Raw genomic sequence first — 14862 nt, forward strand, 5'->3', positions numbered from 1 at the left:
GGGAATGAGATGAATGCAAGACGAAATCATCCCTAGGAAGGCTTTGTACACACGGACTGAAACGCACTCTTTTTAAAGTAGTGAGCACGCAAGATTGCATATCTTGATTTGCCTTTCTTTTGACACAAAGGCTTTGGCCAGATCCGTGTCCAATGTCGCTCCTAGGAATGTTCTTCTTTGCGAAGGAGCTAGATGTGATTTCTCCAGATTTATTGACAGACCCAGGGACTGGAAGAGTAAGAGGCATTTTTGAACATGCTCGGATGCTACCTTGGCGGAACTCGCCTTGATAAGGCAGTCGTCCAGGTACGGGAATATTTGAACTCCTTGCAGACGGAGATGCGCAGTCACTGGCGCTATGACCTTTGTGAAGACTCTGGGTGCGGAACGGAGGACTCTGAATTGAAAATCCCTGCCAGCCACTCTGAACCGTAGAAATTTTCTGTGCCCGGGTAGGATGGGTACATGAAAATAAGCGTCCTGCAGGTCGAGGGTGGCCATGTAATCTCCCATCGAAAGCAACTGCTGAATTTCTTGGAGCGTCAACATCCGGAAAGACATTTTCTTTAAAAATTTGTTGAGAGCGCGGAGGTCGAGAATTGGACGCCACTCTCCTGATTTTTTCCGGATGAGGAAAAACCTTGAATAAAAGCCTGTTCCCTTCTGTAGGAGAGGGACTTTTTCGATTGCTCCTTTTTGAATCATCAAATTTATTTGGGAAAAAAGCTCTTTGAGATGAGCAGGGGGTGGGCCCTTGGGAGGAGAATTTGGCGGAATTTTCGTGAATTCCAGAGCATGGCCTCTGGATATTATATCTAATACCCACTTGTCTGTGGTAATCTTGGACCAATTTGAATAGAAGTGGGATATTTGACCTCCAATTCTTGTACGTGGTAACGGTAGAGATGGCGGCAGGTGGCTGAACTCATTGCTTCTTACCGGACTCTCGTCCGCGAAAGGACTGTTTCCTACGAGACAGCGAATATGGTTGATTTTGCTGTCCGTAATATTGCTGGCGATAATTCTGAGATCTTTGGCCAGATTGAGAGGTCTGAAAGGAACGCTGTTGGTTATAACCTCCTCTGCTAGAGAAGGATCCACGTCCTCTGGCTCCACGGAAGGTAGATTTTTTAAATTGCAGACTACCCAGGGACCTTGCCGTCTCCGTATCCTTCTTAATCGCCTGTAGTGCTTCATCCACATGTGCACCGAACAAGGATTCACCATCAAATGGCAGGTCTATGATTTTAGACTGCACCTCCTGGCGAAAAGATGTTGACTTCAGCCAACCCTGCCTCCTCAGCACTGCAGCTCCTGCCAACTGCCTGAACCCAGTTGATGCCACATCCACTGCTGCATCAATGATCTCCGCTGATGCATACTCTCCTTCCTGCAGGATCTTTATGGCCTCAGATTTTGAAGGCTCCGGTAACATGTCGAGGAAAGGAGAGATGTCGGACCACATCTGGCGGTCGTATCTCCCTAAAATCGCCAGGGAGTTTGCAGCCCGAACTGTGGTTGCTGCCATCGTGGACACCTTCTTTCCTATTGCGTCCAATCTTCTACCATCTCTATCAGGTAGAGCTGATATGGGCGTTGATGGATTTCTAGCCCGTCTCTGAGCCGCTTGCGCTATAACAGAGTCCGCCTTAGGTTGACCAATTAGGCATGCTGGTGAATTACTTGGGGCTCTATATTTCTTGTCCAGCCTTGGTAACACTGCTGGAAGAGAATTAGGGGTAGCCATCAGTCTCAATCCCTCCTTCCAAATAAAATCAATGATTGGGATTGCCCGAACCTGCTTCCTTGGTTGGTCCTTAAAGTCATACAGGAAGCAGTCATCCTCCTTTGTTTCCATGGGGATCAGGAATCTCTTGGTCGCTCTTTCCATAAGTGAATGGAAATTCCCAATGTCCACCGGGGGAGAGTCCACCGGAGCCGAAGCACTTGGAGAAGGAGTTTGTACCTGATAATTATCCCACTCCGACATGAAAGACTGATCATCTACCTCTCCTTCCTCCCTTTCATCGTCTGTAACCTTCGATTGACGAGATGGCAACGGAGAAGGTGGTCTTGGTGACTGTAACGACGACAACTGTACTCTTGGCCTGGGCGTCGACGGAAGAGATTCCGCCGTTTCCGAAGGTGGGAAACGTCTATAGTAATCTTGCAACATATACTGCAGATTATCAAGCAGTTCCAATGGCATTTGACCAGACGGCACTGGTGCAGGAGGTGTCGGCTGTGGTTCCATATTAGGATCTTCGTACTGGTCATCATCATCATCCTCATCATCTTGATATTTGATGAGAAGCTCCGATGGACTCCTTGCAGTCCGAAATCTCTCATCTTCTTCGGAATCGTTATCCTCCGATTGCAAAAGTTGCGCCGGCAATTTTAGAGGCGATATAGCTTCTAAAGACGATCCTCTGCGCTGAAGAAGCGTAGTCGCTGTTGCCCTTTGATCAGACACGACAGACGACGGAGTCGCAGCCCACACCTGCATATCCATTTAGGTAGATAGAGGAGGTGGTGACAATCGCGTCGACGGAACCGACGACAGTGGTAATCCTGACGTTGAAGCCATTTTCGATGACGAGGCTGTTTTCGTCGACGAGATGGCAGTCGTCGACGACGGGACAATCTTCGTCGACGAGGGTGCCGACGATGAGGTAATATTCGTCGACGAGGGCGTCGTCGACGGGGCACTCTTCGTCGACGAGGGCGTCTTCGTCGACGATGGCGTCGACGCGTCCATCTTCGTCGACGCATGGATCTTAGTCGACGAGGCATTCTTCGTCGACGGAGCAACTGTCGACGGCACCACAATCTTCGTCGACGGAGTAGACGTCGACGAGGTAGTCTTCGTAGACGGAGCAACTTTCTTGCTTCTTACCGTCGACGGGACGGAGACGAGGGATGACACTTCCTTCGTCGACGAGATGGGTTTAACACTCACCGAGACCAGCGTCGACGGCGATGAAGCTGATGACATTATCATTGCAGGTCTCGGCGACGAGAATGTAATAGTCGATGTTGAAACCGCGTCGACGATAATAACAGTCGACGCCACTGCCGTCGACGGCGCCGTCGACGACGGCAATCTCACTTGAGGTAAATTCCTCTCAGGAAAACTTTTAGCTGGCAGATTTTTTCCTGATTTCCTCGGGGGCGTAGAGGGCTTGGATCCTGAAGGTGGAGACGTCTTTTTAGATGAAGACGAAGACTGACCCGAGCCCTTAACAGACTGGGCTCTCCTCGACACCTTCGCCCCAGTAGAAGAAAACTCTTCTTCAGCCACCCTTTTCCTGGAAGAGATAGAGGACCCAGAGGCAGTTTCTATCCCTGACAAAGGATCATCTTTATCCTTAAGCTTCTGTAGCCACAGAAGAAGACGTCCTTCCCTATCCCTTAAGGTCTTCTGAGGGAAAGTCCGGCAAATCTTGCACTCCTTCACTTCATGATCAGGATAGAGGCAATAGATGCATTTTTTGTGAGGGTCTTCAGAAAAAAGCCGAAGCTTTCCGCAGGACTCACAAGGTCTGAAGAGGGATCTTTTTGTAGTTGACATCCTAGAAGTTGAAGAAACAGTAGAAACTTGAAGAACTGAGCAGAGCTCAGGGAGACTCCCTTCACACGACGTGCGGTAGAAAATCTGACAGCCTGAGCCTCTGAGGAGAACATTCTGGTGGGTGCTGTCGCCTGATTGGCTGCAGTTTGGACTGGATATAATGACAGTGATAGTCATAGCTGTGGAAGTTGTTTCCCTGGTAGCTTAGGCTACTTTACTTCCTGATTCAGGTTACCAGGGTTTTTTGGTTGTTATATGCATAATTATTGCTTTTTTATGTACCGTGGGACTCCCACTCCGACGACGGGGAATGATTCAGGCATGTGAATCTATGAAAGACACCCCAAATACTGGAGAACATGCATTCTCAGTAATCCTAGAGATCATAATAAACAAAACCAACCATCCTTGTGCACAAGCAGTTTGACACATATCCAAACATGGAACACATTTACATATAGCCCAAACTATACACCACATGAAATTCAGAATGAGTGCTAGGAATTCAGTAACATTACTGTGGAAATAACGCCAGACTGCTCTTGCTGACAACCAACATCCAGCAATTCATACACATACACTAACCATGCATGCATTCTGCCAATCTTACTACAATAATATATGCACCCAACCACCCATACACAAATGACTTTGAGTGCTTAACAGAATAGTCACACCATGCCAGAAAATGGCCTGCGGTGACGAATATAAATAGTAAAGTCCTATGGGAGATGTGCTATACAGACAGTAAACTACAAAGATCCATGAAAGGAGCAGATACATTGTATTGTTCTCTCTCACCAGTACAAATTGTTACTTAATAACATTGGACATACAAGACTCCAAAAGTGCCGGGAGACCATTATTGCTAAAGGAATATGATTTATATATTGTGGTGATATAACCCATAAACAAAATTAACTGTGCATGCACCAAACCACTCAAATGAAGGGCCAGCCAAGGAGGAATGGAACAACCCATTTTGCAACTAGCCCTGCAAGCTCTCACTCATATACTACATATACTTGGAGGATACGAGCTGCATGTCTGATGGGAATTGCGGCGCTCCTGAGGGATGCTGCAGACTGCTGGATCAGGGCCATCCGTAGGTATTCACTGTTGAGCGGAGCTAGATCTTCAGTAGCAGCATTCAGTTCTTCACCGGAAAGGTGGCCTTCCTGGGTCTTTGAGTAGCGCATCAGTGTATCTTCACTCTGGAGCACAAGAGATAATGTAACAGTCCAGGAGTTACAATTTACCTGGACCAAGGCAATGGCAACACTATCTGTTATGGTGCCTAAAAAAGATTACATTAATTGCAAAGATCTTGGCAAATAGTGCATTCCATGCTGTTTAATCCAGTTCCACAAACCTAGACCAGGAGGTTCATCACAGGCCGTCTATACTGAAATATGTGTTATTGTTCTCCAAGCAGAGCTGTTGTCTCTTTTGAGTGGTGTGTGGCAATAAATGTGCTTAGACCAGAGAGGTATGTCAGTTTTCCGCAGTCATCATCAACATTGGTAAATAAATGGTGTTAGTACCGCAGTTAAAATGTGTGGATCAGGGATGACATCTTGGTAGAGTAAATACCCGGCCTTTTCTTACCGACGTGGCATCCAGGTCCGGGCAAAGATACAGTCAGGCCTACCTTCCCATTCTAAAAATTTCACCCACGCATGTTTGGAGGAGAGTTGCAGTTGTAGCATTCATCACGAGTAGTTAACTGCAAGTATTTGTTTGCATTATTTTAGATAGATATGGAGAGTGCACTTAGAGCATCCTCACTATCGCCGATGTGTTTTTCTCACATCTCTTGGCATTCGATACAGCACATATAAAGGGTCTGACTACATTTATTACTGGAGAGCACTTACAGATAAAAAACAACAACTGAAAATATTTATTATATTTCTAAATAGGAGGATACAACTGGAGGTTGTAAACTGGATCCAGTCATACACTGCAGTGAGTCATAAATGCAGGTCCACACCTGTCACTAGGGAGCACGCGGACAACAGCAGTCAAAGGATGGAGCGTGAGCTCGACCACTGCGGTTGCATAGTATTGTCATTGTCCTGCGCTGTGTGGATAGCCAAACAGTCACAGAGACAAGGGCTGGCGATAGGCAGGATTCTTTATGATAACTACAAATTTAATGTTAGCCATTTCTGATGGTTTTCAATGTGCAGGCATGACTGAGTCGCTAAGAAGGGTGGGTGACTTTTATTGTTTATCACAACTATCTCTCTGGTATCTTCACTCCTATAACTGGTACGCTAGGTTGCGAGGCACTTTCTTTTAAAAAATACTTCATTTGATAGGCTCCTAATTTACCGTCCACCGGGCCCCAGGGTTTCTTTTGTTCAAACTACCAGCCAGTGGCTAGACACTAAAATTGATCATGTGGTCCACACAGTTCTAGGGGACTTACATTTTCATTAGAAAAAACCTGGATAAGGACTCTGAATCCCTTAATGACCTGATGAGCAGCCTTGGGTTGGCGCAGCTGCTAAGCACACCCGCACACTCGGCAGGGCATAGACTGGATGGGATCTTTTCGAACAACAGCTCACTATCTTTCACAGATTCACTGCCATTTACATGGTCGACCATCATGTGGTGCTGTTTAAATTAAAAGGTGCGGCCATCCCTGCAATTTCTGTGGTTCTATCTAATACAAGGAAACCCCACCCTTAGCACAAAATCGACCCTACTAATTTAGCAGAGACTCTCTCTGTTTTTATACCCACTCCCTCCACAAACCTTGATCTTGCCACTATTAATTACTACTCCTGGCTGGACCTGGCCACTAGACAGATAGCTCTAGAAAAGATTACTACAAATAGGAGAGCCTCTCCATCAAAGCCCTGGTTTTTGGACAAATTGAGATACTGTAAACAGGCGTGTAGGAAGCAGGAACGTGAATGTTGGCTCCATTATGATAATCTGCAAAAAGAGCGTTACAACCTAAATATAAGGGAATTCAAAGCCTTAGTCTAAAAAGAAGATCGGTCTACTTTAAGCACAAAATAAATATGGCAAAAAATTCGACCAAGGAATTATTCGCTATGATGAAAATTTCGAAGATTCTAAAAAGATTTATGGTAGTCAGGTTTTGTGCAATTCTATTGCTTCCTTCTTTTTGGTGAATGTGTAAGACAGCTATAACGGCTTCACCATTGGGGTCTGGTGAGCCAGAAGGAGAATCTGAATTCTCCTGGGTCTCAAAATACGAATAGCAGCATTAGTCCTGACTCAGCAATCCATTCATCCTTTTCTTCTCTGTAATTTGTTTTATCAATAAAGTGAGGTTCTCCTCTGGACCCTTCTCCTGCCAAGATTGCGCAGTTGGCCCCTAATGTATTAGCCAATCAACTACCAATGATTTTTAATGAAATTATCACACAAGGCCATTTTACAAAGGCGTCGAAATAGCATCCATTTTGCCATTACTCAAAAAGCTGGGCCTGTATCCTTCAGACCCAAATAATTCTGGTCCAATTTTACGCCTCCCTTTCCCTGCTAAGATCATTGAGAAGGCGCTGAAAAAAGAGTTGGTATCAGTTCCCGAGTCTACTCATCTGCTCGACCACTCACGGGTCGGTTTCAGGCGTGAACATAGCATGCAGTCAGCCTTGGTAGTTGCCTCAGAAGAGCTGAGGTCTACTCTGGATGCAGGATCAAATACAGCACTGATCCTGTTGCATCTTTAAGCTGCATTTGATATGGTCAACCATTCAGTACTGCAATACTGGTTGACCGGCTCCATGCTTTTGGCATGAGGGGCTGTGCTCTGGCCATTTTAAAATATTTTCTGTGTGAAGGAAACAATTTGTGGATCTGCACACTATTTCCTCCAGCACCTTCACGCTAGTGTGGGGTACCGCAGGGCTCATCATTGAGCCCTAAGATTTGTAATCTATATGTGACCCTCCTGGCTATACTAATCAAAATATCAGTTTTTTCTGTTGATGATCGTGTCAGTGGCTGGCAACCCTGAAGACACAGTTAGTAGATTCCCATATCTGCATGCTGGAGATTAGCAATTGGCTGTCCAATTGTTTGAAATTTAATTTTGGCAAAACTTCTTTCTGGTCCTCTTATTGGTGGCCACAAGAATTGTAACCACTTCCCACCCAGGTTTTTAAAGCTAAAATTCTGAGTATTATTTTCGACGACAGACTGTCATTTAATAAAAACATCAATGCCGTGACTTCCTCGTCTTTCCTGGTTCTTAAACGTTTGAGCAAAAAATGTTTCTATTTATTCCACAAGACATGCAGAAACTAGTGGTTACTGCACTTGTGGTGTTGAAACTCGACCACTGTAGTGCACTATGTGCTAATCTACAGCAGAGACTCCTTAATAAGCTGCAGAAAGCCCCTGCACGCTTGATTCCTAGGATCCTCAGGCATCACTCTTGTTCTTAAGCATTGGCTCAGCTCCATTGGTTAACTATTCGCATGTGAATTGATTTCAAGGCACTTTGCATCGCTTTTAAAGCACTGAATGGCCTCGGCCCTAAATATCTGGAACAGAAATTCAATTGGTACCAGCTGCCCAAAAGCTTGCACTCTTCTTCAGCCCTCAATGTATTCGTCCCCAAAGCCAAGAGAACTCATTGTGGTGGCAGGACCTTCATCCACTGTACAGCCAAGAGTTAGACAGATCTTCATGCCTTTAGGAGAGCCCTGAAAACATGGCTGTTTAATCAATAGTTCTTCCACCATCTCCCCCTGTCAAGATCTCCTGCTGTCAGTCTTTACCTTTCCGGCTCTTTTCCTTCTGCAGCAATACGCCTAGACACCTTCAGGCAGTAGTGCGCAATACAAAAATAATTTTTATTTCATTAAAAATGTTGTCGTAGACCTAAAGGATGGTTCGCTCCACCCTCAGTCTCAGGATGTGCACCTTTGCCTAACAACCTGGAAAAAGGCAGATTTTAATGTCAAACTTTCTTCTCAGCTGCTCCTACTCAGAGTGTCCGGAGCAGTGCTGGTGAGGAGCAGAGGGGGAGGCAGTGAATGACAGGCATGGAGTGGTGCCGTTCATGCACACTCCCTGCCAGCAGATGGTTCACTCCGTAGACTTGACGGCTGTCCTCCATCTCCTGGCTCCCTAACCCGGTACCACCAATAGCGAGGTGGAGAATCATGGCTTCTCGAGCACTATATTCCAGATGGTCTTTAATTTTTGAAACTCTTAATTCAAATAGCACAATATTCGAGGAGGGATTTTAATTCATGAACACTTATGGACATCATTCCACCGACACATTACTTTTGTTGGGCTACTGTCCACCTGGAACACAGCCTTTTTCAAAGCACTTCACTCTTGAAGGCGATTATTTCTCCTAGCACCTTATTCAGCTGGAGAATATTCCTGATGCACAGTATCCCAAGACAAAAGTCTTGGGATACTGATAGAAAACAATTCTATCAGAATATATGTTTTTATTTCTGTACGATTTGTAAAGTATTAAATCCCAGATGAGTAAACTTGAGTCCATTTGTGATTCTAAGTTAAGAACCTTTTTGCACAGTGGAAGTTTTTGAAATGAGTGCATCCTGGGCCCTTCTCAAGGAATAGTTGCTCTTCTCAATGTTCAGGGAAAACTGAAGCACATTTAATTTGTGTTGGGATCTATAATGAAAATAATCCACACCATCTGGTCCTCTGCTTAAAGGCTTACAGTGGATTGCAATATTAACCGAGGTCTGTTGGAAGAGCCACTACAGCTCTAAACGTAATGTGGAAGTGAGAGTGTGAAGCAGGAAGGTTAGTTTAGATCTAATGGCATGCAACAAAGATGTTTTCAAGACTAGAGCGAGTGTACGCCTACAAGCTTACTTTCTTTCAACAGGCATAAAACATGTTCTTAAAAGTCAAGCTTGGGTTTGAGATAAACTCTGGCACTTATAACAAGGCGCACCGCCATAAGGAATGGCTGCCTAATATGAAGAGGTAGCTAAATGTATTAACACTGGTTTGTTTTAAATTGCTATACTCTTTGATATATAGTGATGAGTATTGATGTCGTGTGTTTTTGATACTCTAGACCAGTTGTTCTTGCCTTTTGGCTTCTGTGGACACCCACTTAATCATTACTGAAACCCAGGACTCCAACTAATGATTATTGGAATCGGGTCCCAAACTCAAGTCATTTCTGGAAGCCAGGTACCCCGGTTCTAAGCATTTTTGATTATTTGAACTGCAAAACAATACACACAAAATATAGAAACTAGCATTCAAATACACCAATGAAGAAATATTGTCTTTAATTCACAAATATAAAAAAAACTAAATTTTAATGGGATGGTTGTAGCTTTTCTAAATTCACCTGAGGTCCCTCATCATCTATACTATATTCTGTTTGATGCACTTGCACTGCTCCTATGACTCAATCCGAGGATCACAATTTAATTTTTAGCCTGAAGTTTTAAATTCTTTCACATTTACAGAAGGTTTTAAAATGTTCCATTTTCCTTCTTTGCTTATATACACATTTTAATCTGTCAATATAATTTAATTTTCTAAGCAGTCGCGGGTCCCCTGAGTAGTCTTCGTGGACCCCCATGGGTCTACGAGAACCACTGCTCTAGAAATTGATGAATATTGATTCAGTATGTTTTTGTTTCTCTCTGCTCCATGTGACAGTCCTTGTTGCCACTTCCTAAGATAAGTGTTCTCATGAAGCCTACTAACTTCACTAGTACATGATTCCTTATTAACAAGTCTTCCCCCTGACATTGTACCCTGGTGGACATTGTTGTCTTGACAAAGTGATGTGCTGGACATTAATCCCCATTCATAGCAGTGTACTGATAAGCATTATGTGGGTGTTTATTCTGAAAGCACAATCAATTGCTGGATATCATTTCTACTTAGGCAGAATACTGGTTTGCATTATTTCTCCTGACGCAGTATTTTGATGGGCAGCATTTCTAACAGCAATGAATTCTGGTACCCATTGTATTGTGATGGGTAAATTGCTCACAGGGCAGCACTCTGATGGATATGACGTCTCAGTCACAATAGAGGGATTCACATTTGTTCTGACAGGAGCACGTGTCCTCATGGGTATTATTTATAATGGTACTGTCATCTGATGGGCAATTTCTGATTGGGCAGCATTCTCACAGCACAGCATTGGCTTTCATCTTGTACAATATCCTCACTGCCATTTATTCTCATATCATAGAAGGCGGCAACGGCCTCAAAGCAAAGTTAACAGAAATAAGTGGCCATAATCTGGAAGCCCATAATGAAGAAGTGAGTACACTGGAATCCCACAGGGACATTCTAGGCATTGAAATGTAAGGAGAATGAATGTATTGTTAAACATATAGCGAGAATAGGGTACAAGAAACCCTGTCCTACCTCGACAAAGAGTGGCTCCGTGTTCTGTAAAATCAGCTTCAAAATGTATTCCATCACAAAACGACGAGACATTCGATTCTCACTGAAGGACGAATAGTCTAATATTATGTTGTCCAAATATTCACCCTATTAAAAAATTTAAACAATGAGATACAGAAGAACATGCAGAATTTCCACTCACCTGATTTTGCATTTTTAAAGGTAATACAACTCCTGAATTCCGAGTGAGTTAATCTGCACCAAAACCTGCTCAGGCACTAAAGAAGAATTTATTTGTATGTGATATTCAAAATCTGAAAATTGCTCTCCATAATTACCACCACATCACACCCTTTCTCTCTTTTCACTTTGTCTAAGCAGCCCCATGTATCTTCCAGCCCTGATCAACTAACCCACTTCTCTTTATCCATCTGGTCATTGAACCGCATCACACTTCAGCCTAATCGATCATTGGGCATCGCTAAGGAACCACTTCACTTCCTTATTGCTATCAGGGTTCTACCAGCTGTTGACTGCACCTCCAATGGTTTCAGCTGTTGTAAAATCTGATGCAGATTGCAAATACAGTGCCACCATCAAAGTGGTATACAGAACTAGGGGGCATATTTACAAAGAAATAAAGCAGCGCGGCGCTGCAAGCAATTTAGCAATGGCGCGCTGCATCATTTAAAAAAATACAAGGACATGCTGTATTCACCCCTGTGTTTTCACTCGTGCCGCCGCTAAAAAAGCTGCCTAGTGCCAATGCAGACACCCTTGTGCCATGGAGCAAGGGTGCCTGCGTTTCATGGATGATTGTTTATGTGCAGGAAAGAGCACCTTCCTGCACATAAACAATCATTAAAAGCGATTTGCTCCTTCAATGTGTGCTGCAGAATGCAACACACATGGAGAGAGCAAAAAACGAGAAGAAATAAAAGTATTTCTCCTCATTGCGCCACTCTAACACCTGCTTTTTAATTATGTTAGTATTTGGCGCTGCCTCAGATTTACAGATCCTTATAAATCTGGGGCTGTGTCGAAAAACTATGGGTGTTGCAGTGGAACGCACACACCAACACCCATTGCATGCCCCTTTGATGCAGAAAACTGTGTGAAAGGGTACGATATTTACAGTGCGGCGTTAAACCACACAAAGTGGCTTAACGCTGCATTATAAATATGGAACATGGCATTGCGCCACTGGAGCGTCGTAAAACGCTCCGGTGGGGCAATGCCCTAGTAAATATGCCCCTAGGTCTTTTCGATTTTAATACAAAGGGAACCATTGAGTCAAGTCATCAGTTAAAAATCAGAGAATAAAAGAAAACTGGTCACCCAGCAGTTGGAAAATAGAAAGCACATAATACAAGTAATAACACTTTGCACTTATGCACAAACATCCACATAGTTTTAAAAGGAGGCGTTCGCTAGAGTGATATAAACTCAAACATGCCCAAACTTAGAAACCTCCAACCCTTGTCTTCTGAAGAGAAGATTGCACATACCTGCAGGAACGGGTACACCTGGGCAACAAAAACTCTGAAGTCCCGGACCACCAACAAAGACACAGAATTCAGCAGGTCAGCCATCAGCACAACATAGCGCAATACCGACGGATCCAGGTCTCCACGGAGGACAAGGCCCAGGACGGCTATCTCCTGTAGGCAGAAAGTCAAGAGGAGGATCATGCAGGGGATGAAGACAGAACGCTTTTGGTCCCTCGTTACCATCCCTCTGTAGAAATGACCCTTCATAAAATCAAACATCCACAACGAAGAGGCGGAAGAGGAGCTTGTCTAGGCAGGCCGCTGCTCTCTTTCCTATGCCTGTCCAGGCACCGTTATGTGGACTGTGCCTATCCATGTATAATGGTTACTGTTTCTCATTCTGCTGTTGATTAAGCCTACTTAAGGACACTATCATTTGTCCTCCATCCTCCAGTTTTCTAATCGATATTGACCCCTTCCACATATCAGACACTAAAGCCTTCATTTATAGATTCTCAGAAATGTGCAAAAGCAGTGGCAACTGAAAAAAGCAAAACTATTCTAACATATTCCAACATTTTTATGAGGGTTGTGAATGGACTTTTAGTTTCCAAATTGCCAGCAGTAAGTTGGTGGTTTATGGTTTAGTTGTAAATGTTAATACTTGTCACTGCATGCCTAAAGGTGCTTGTTTGGTGCTCTTCGGACCAGATGCAGGGTACAGTGTTCTCTGATGAGGATTTTCAGGGAGTTCAAGGCTGCCACTACTGCCTACATTGTCTGAAGCTGCTCATGTCCACTGACCAGTATCATGTTAGTTTTGTGAATTTCCTGCAATCTGGGTGTGAGTGTCAAGATGCAGCGTAGGACATGCTTACCACTAGGTGCTGTCCTGAGCGACAAGTTACTTTAAGGCTCATGAGCATGAGTGTCTGCCTGATCAGTAGCCTCACATCTTAGAATGACATGTTTCTTGAAACATCTGAATAAAGACAAGCCGGACTACATGCCCCATGAGCCCATAGGACTCTTATAAGACTTGACAAAGGTGGCAGCCCGCTTGAAGCACAGAGAATAAGAGACTCGTAGTCAACAGCGTCTTGGTTAGGCAATCATGATGCATAATTGTTGCAGCCAGGACTTGGAATCCTGTTATGTGATCTTCTATGAAACAAACAAAGGCATCTGAAAATCAGAGCAGTATCTTTCAAAATTAGACTTGTATTTGTTAGCTTCACAAGGAGTTATCCATAGGAATTACAAACTACTTGTGTGTATACATATACACACATATATATGACAAGTGAATAACCAACATAACAAAATTGTTAGTACTTCAGGTGTATGTATTTCTAATCCTGGCTCGGGTAGATCCTGTCGGCCAAAACCGACAGTGTCTCCCTATAGTTCCCTCCCTATGGCCTACTTGTAGGCACTAACCCGGTGGATATATGGTCCAGTGTACACATGGGTGAAAAATGGTCCTCATGCTCTGACGAAATTATTTATGTAAAGTGCTATAGCAAGTGAATGAATCTATCACAGACATACATCTAGGTGTAAACCATAGAATCAACCATTCATAAATTGCCAGTAAGTTTGTGGTGGCAATGACACATGTCGGCCATTCTTTTTAAAAATTTCTAAACGTGGTAGTCTGTTTTTAACCATGAGTGTGGACATAAAAAGTAAAGACTGGAGCTAAATGCCACACACAACACATTTTTAATGAGGAAGAATTCTCTCCTTTCTGTTGAGAACCTAGGGAGGTTTTGAGATGTGTGACATACCCGATAGGGATATATATATTCTCTCTCTCTCTCTCTCTCTCACACACACACACACACACACACACACACACACACGCTCGCACGCTCACACACACCCCATTCTTCTGAATCAGTCTGGGTGCGTGGTTCCTCCGCTTTTATAGGAAAGCTGCCGATGATGGCAAAGTGAGCAAGTTGGTGAGAACTTGCCTATTAGCTCCTGGTTGGTTGCTTACGTGAGTCACTTCCTATATTTTGTATTATAATTTCACACAGTCTCACTGTGGATTGATGTGGTGATTCCTGGGCACTGGGCCTGTTCTAAATGCAGAACACGCATAGCAGATGTCTCTGGATGGATACTAGAACAGAATCCTCCCTGAAAGGATGATTGGGGATCCCTTAGATGGAGAATTGAGTGTGTTGGTTGAACCAAGGGCTTTGTTGAAGTTGACCAGAACTGGTGAATCCTGCCCAACAGTTGGCCTGCTCCACATCCAGTCTCGTGAGAATTCTTGTCTGAGAGTGAGTGGTGGTATGCTACAACTAGATCGTTTATGGCTATCATCATGATGGCTGCTAGTTAGTCTTTCTAGAAGACAGCGAGATGGGTTTGGGAATGTCCTCAATTCTGTGGGAATCCTTGTGTGTTTTCCTATATTGTGGGGGT

At 44.0% G+C, this 14862-nt stretch overlaps 1 protein-coding gene across 2 annotated transcripts in view; it reads right to left on the reverse strand.

Moving 5' to 3' along the window:
• LOC146866908 (uncharacterized) overlaps positions 1–14862 on the reverse strand; it is a 783565-nt gene that overhangs the window by 86851 nt on the left and 681852 nt on the right. For both annotated transcript variants that reach the window (XM_085603053.1, XM_085603047.1), the window contains exons 19-21: positions 12442–12594; positions 10955–11080; positions 4608–4785 (exon numbers count right to left, since the gene is read on the reverse strand). In XM_085603053.1, the coding sequence (XP_085459179.1) occupies positions 4608–4785; positions 10955–11080; positions 12442–12594 (457 nt within the window). The remainder of the gene's footprint in view (positions 1–4607; positions 4786–10954; positions 11081–12441; positions 12595–14862) is intronic.

The sequence above is a fragment of the Triturus cristatus genome, chromosome 1_2 (assembly GCF_964204655.1).
Source record: "Triturus cristatus chromosome 1_2, aTriCri1.1, whole genome shotgun sequence".
Taxonomy (NCBI): Eukaryota; Metazoa; Chordata; class Amphibia; order Caudata; family Salamandridae; genus Triturus; species Triturus cristatus.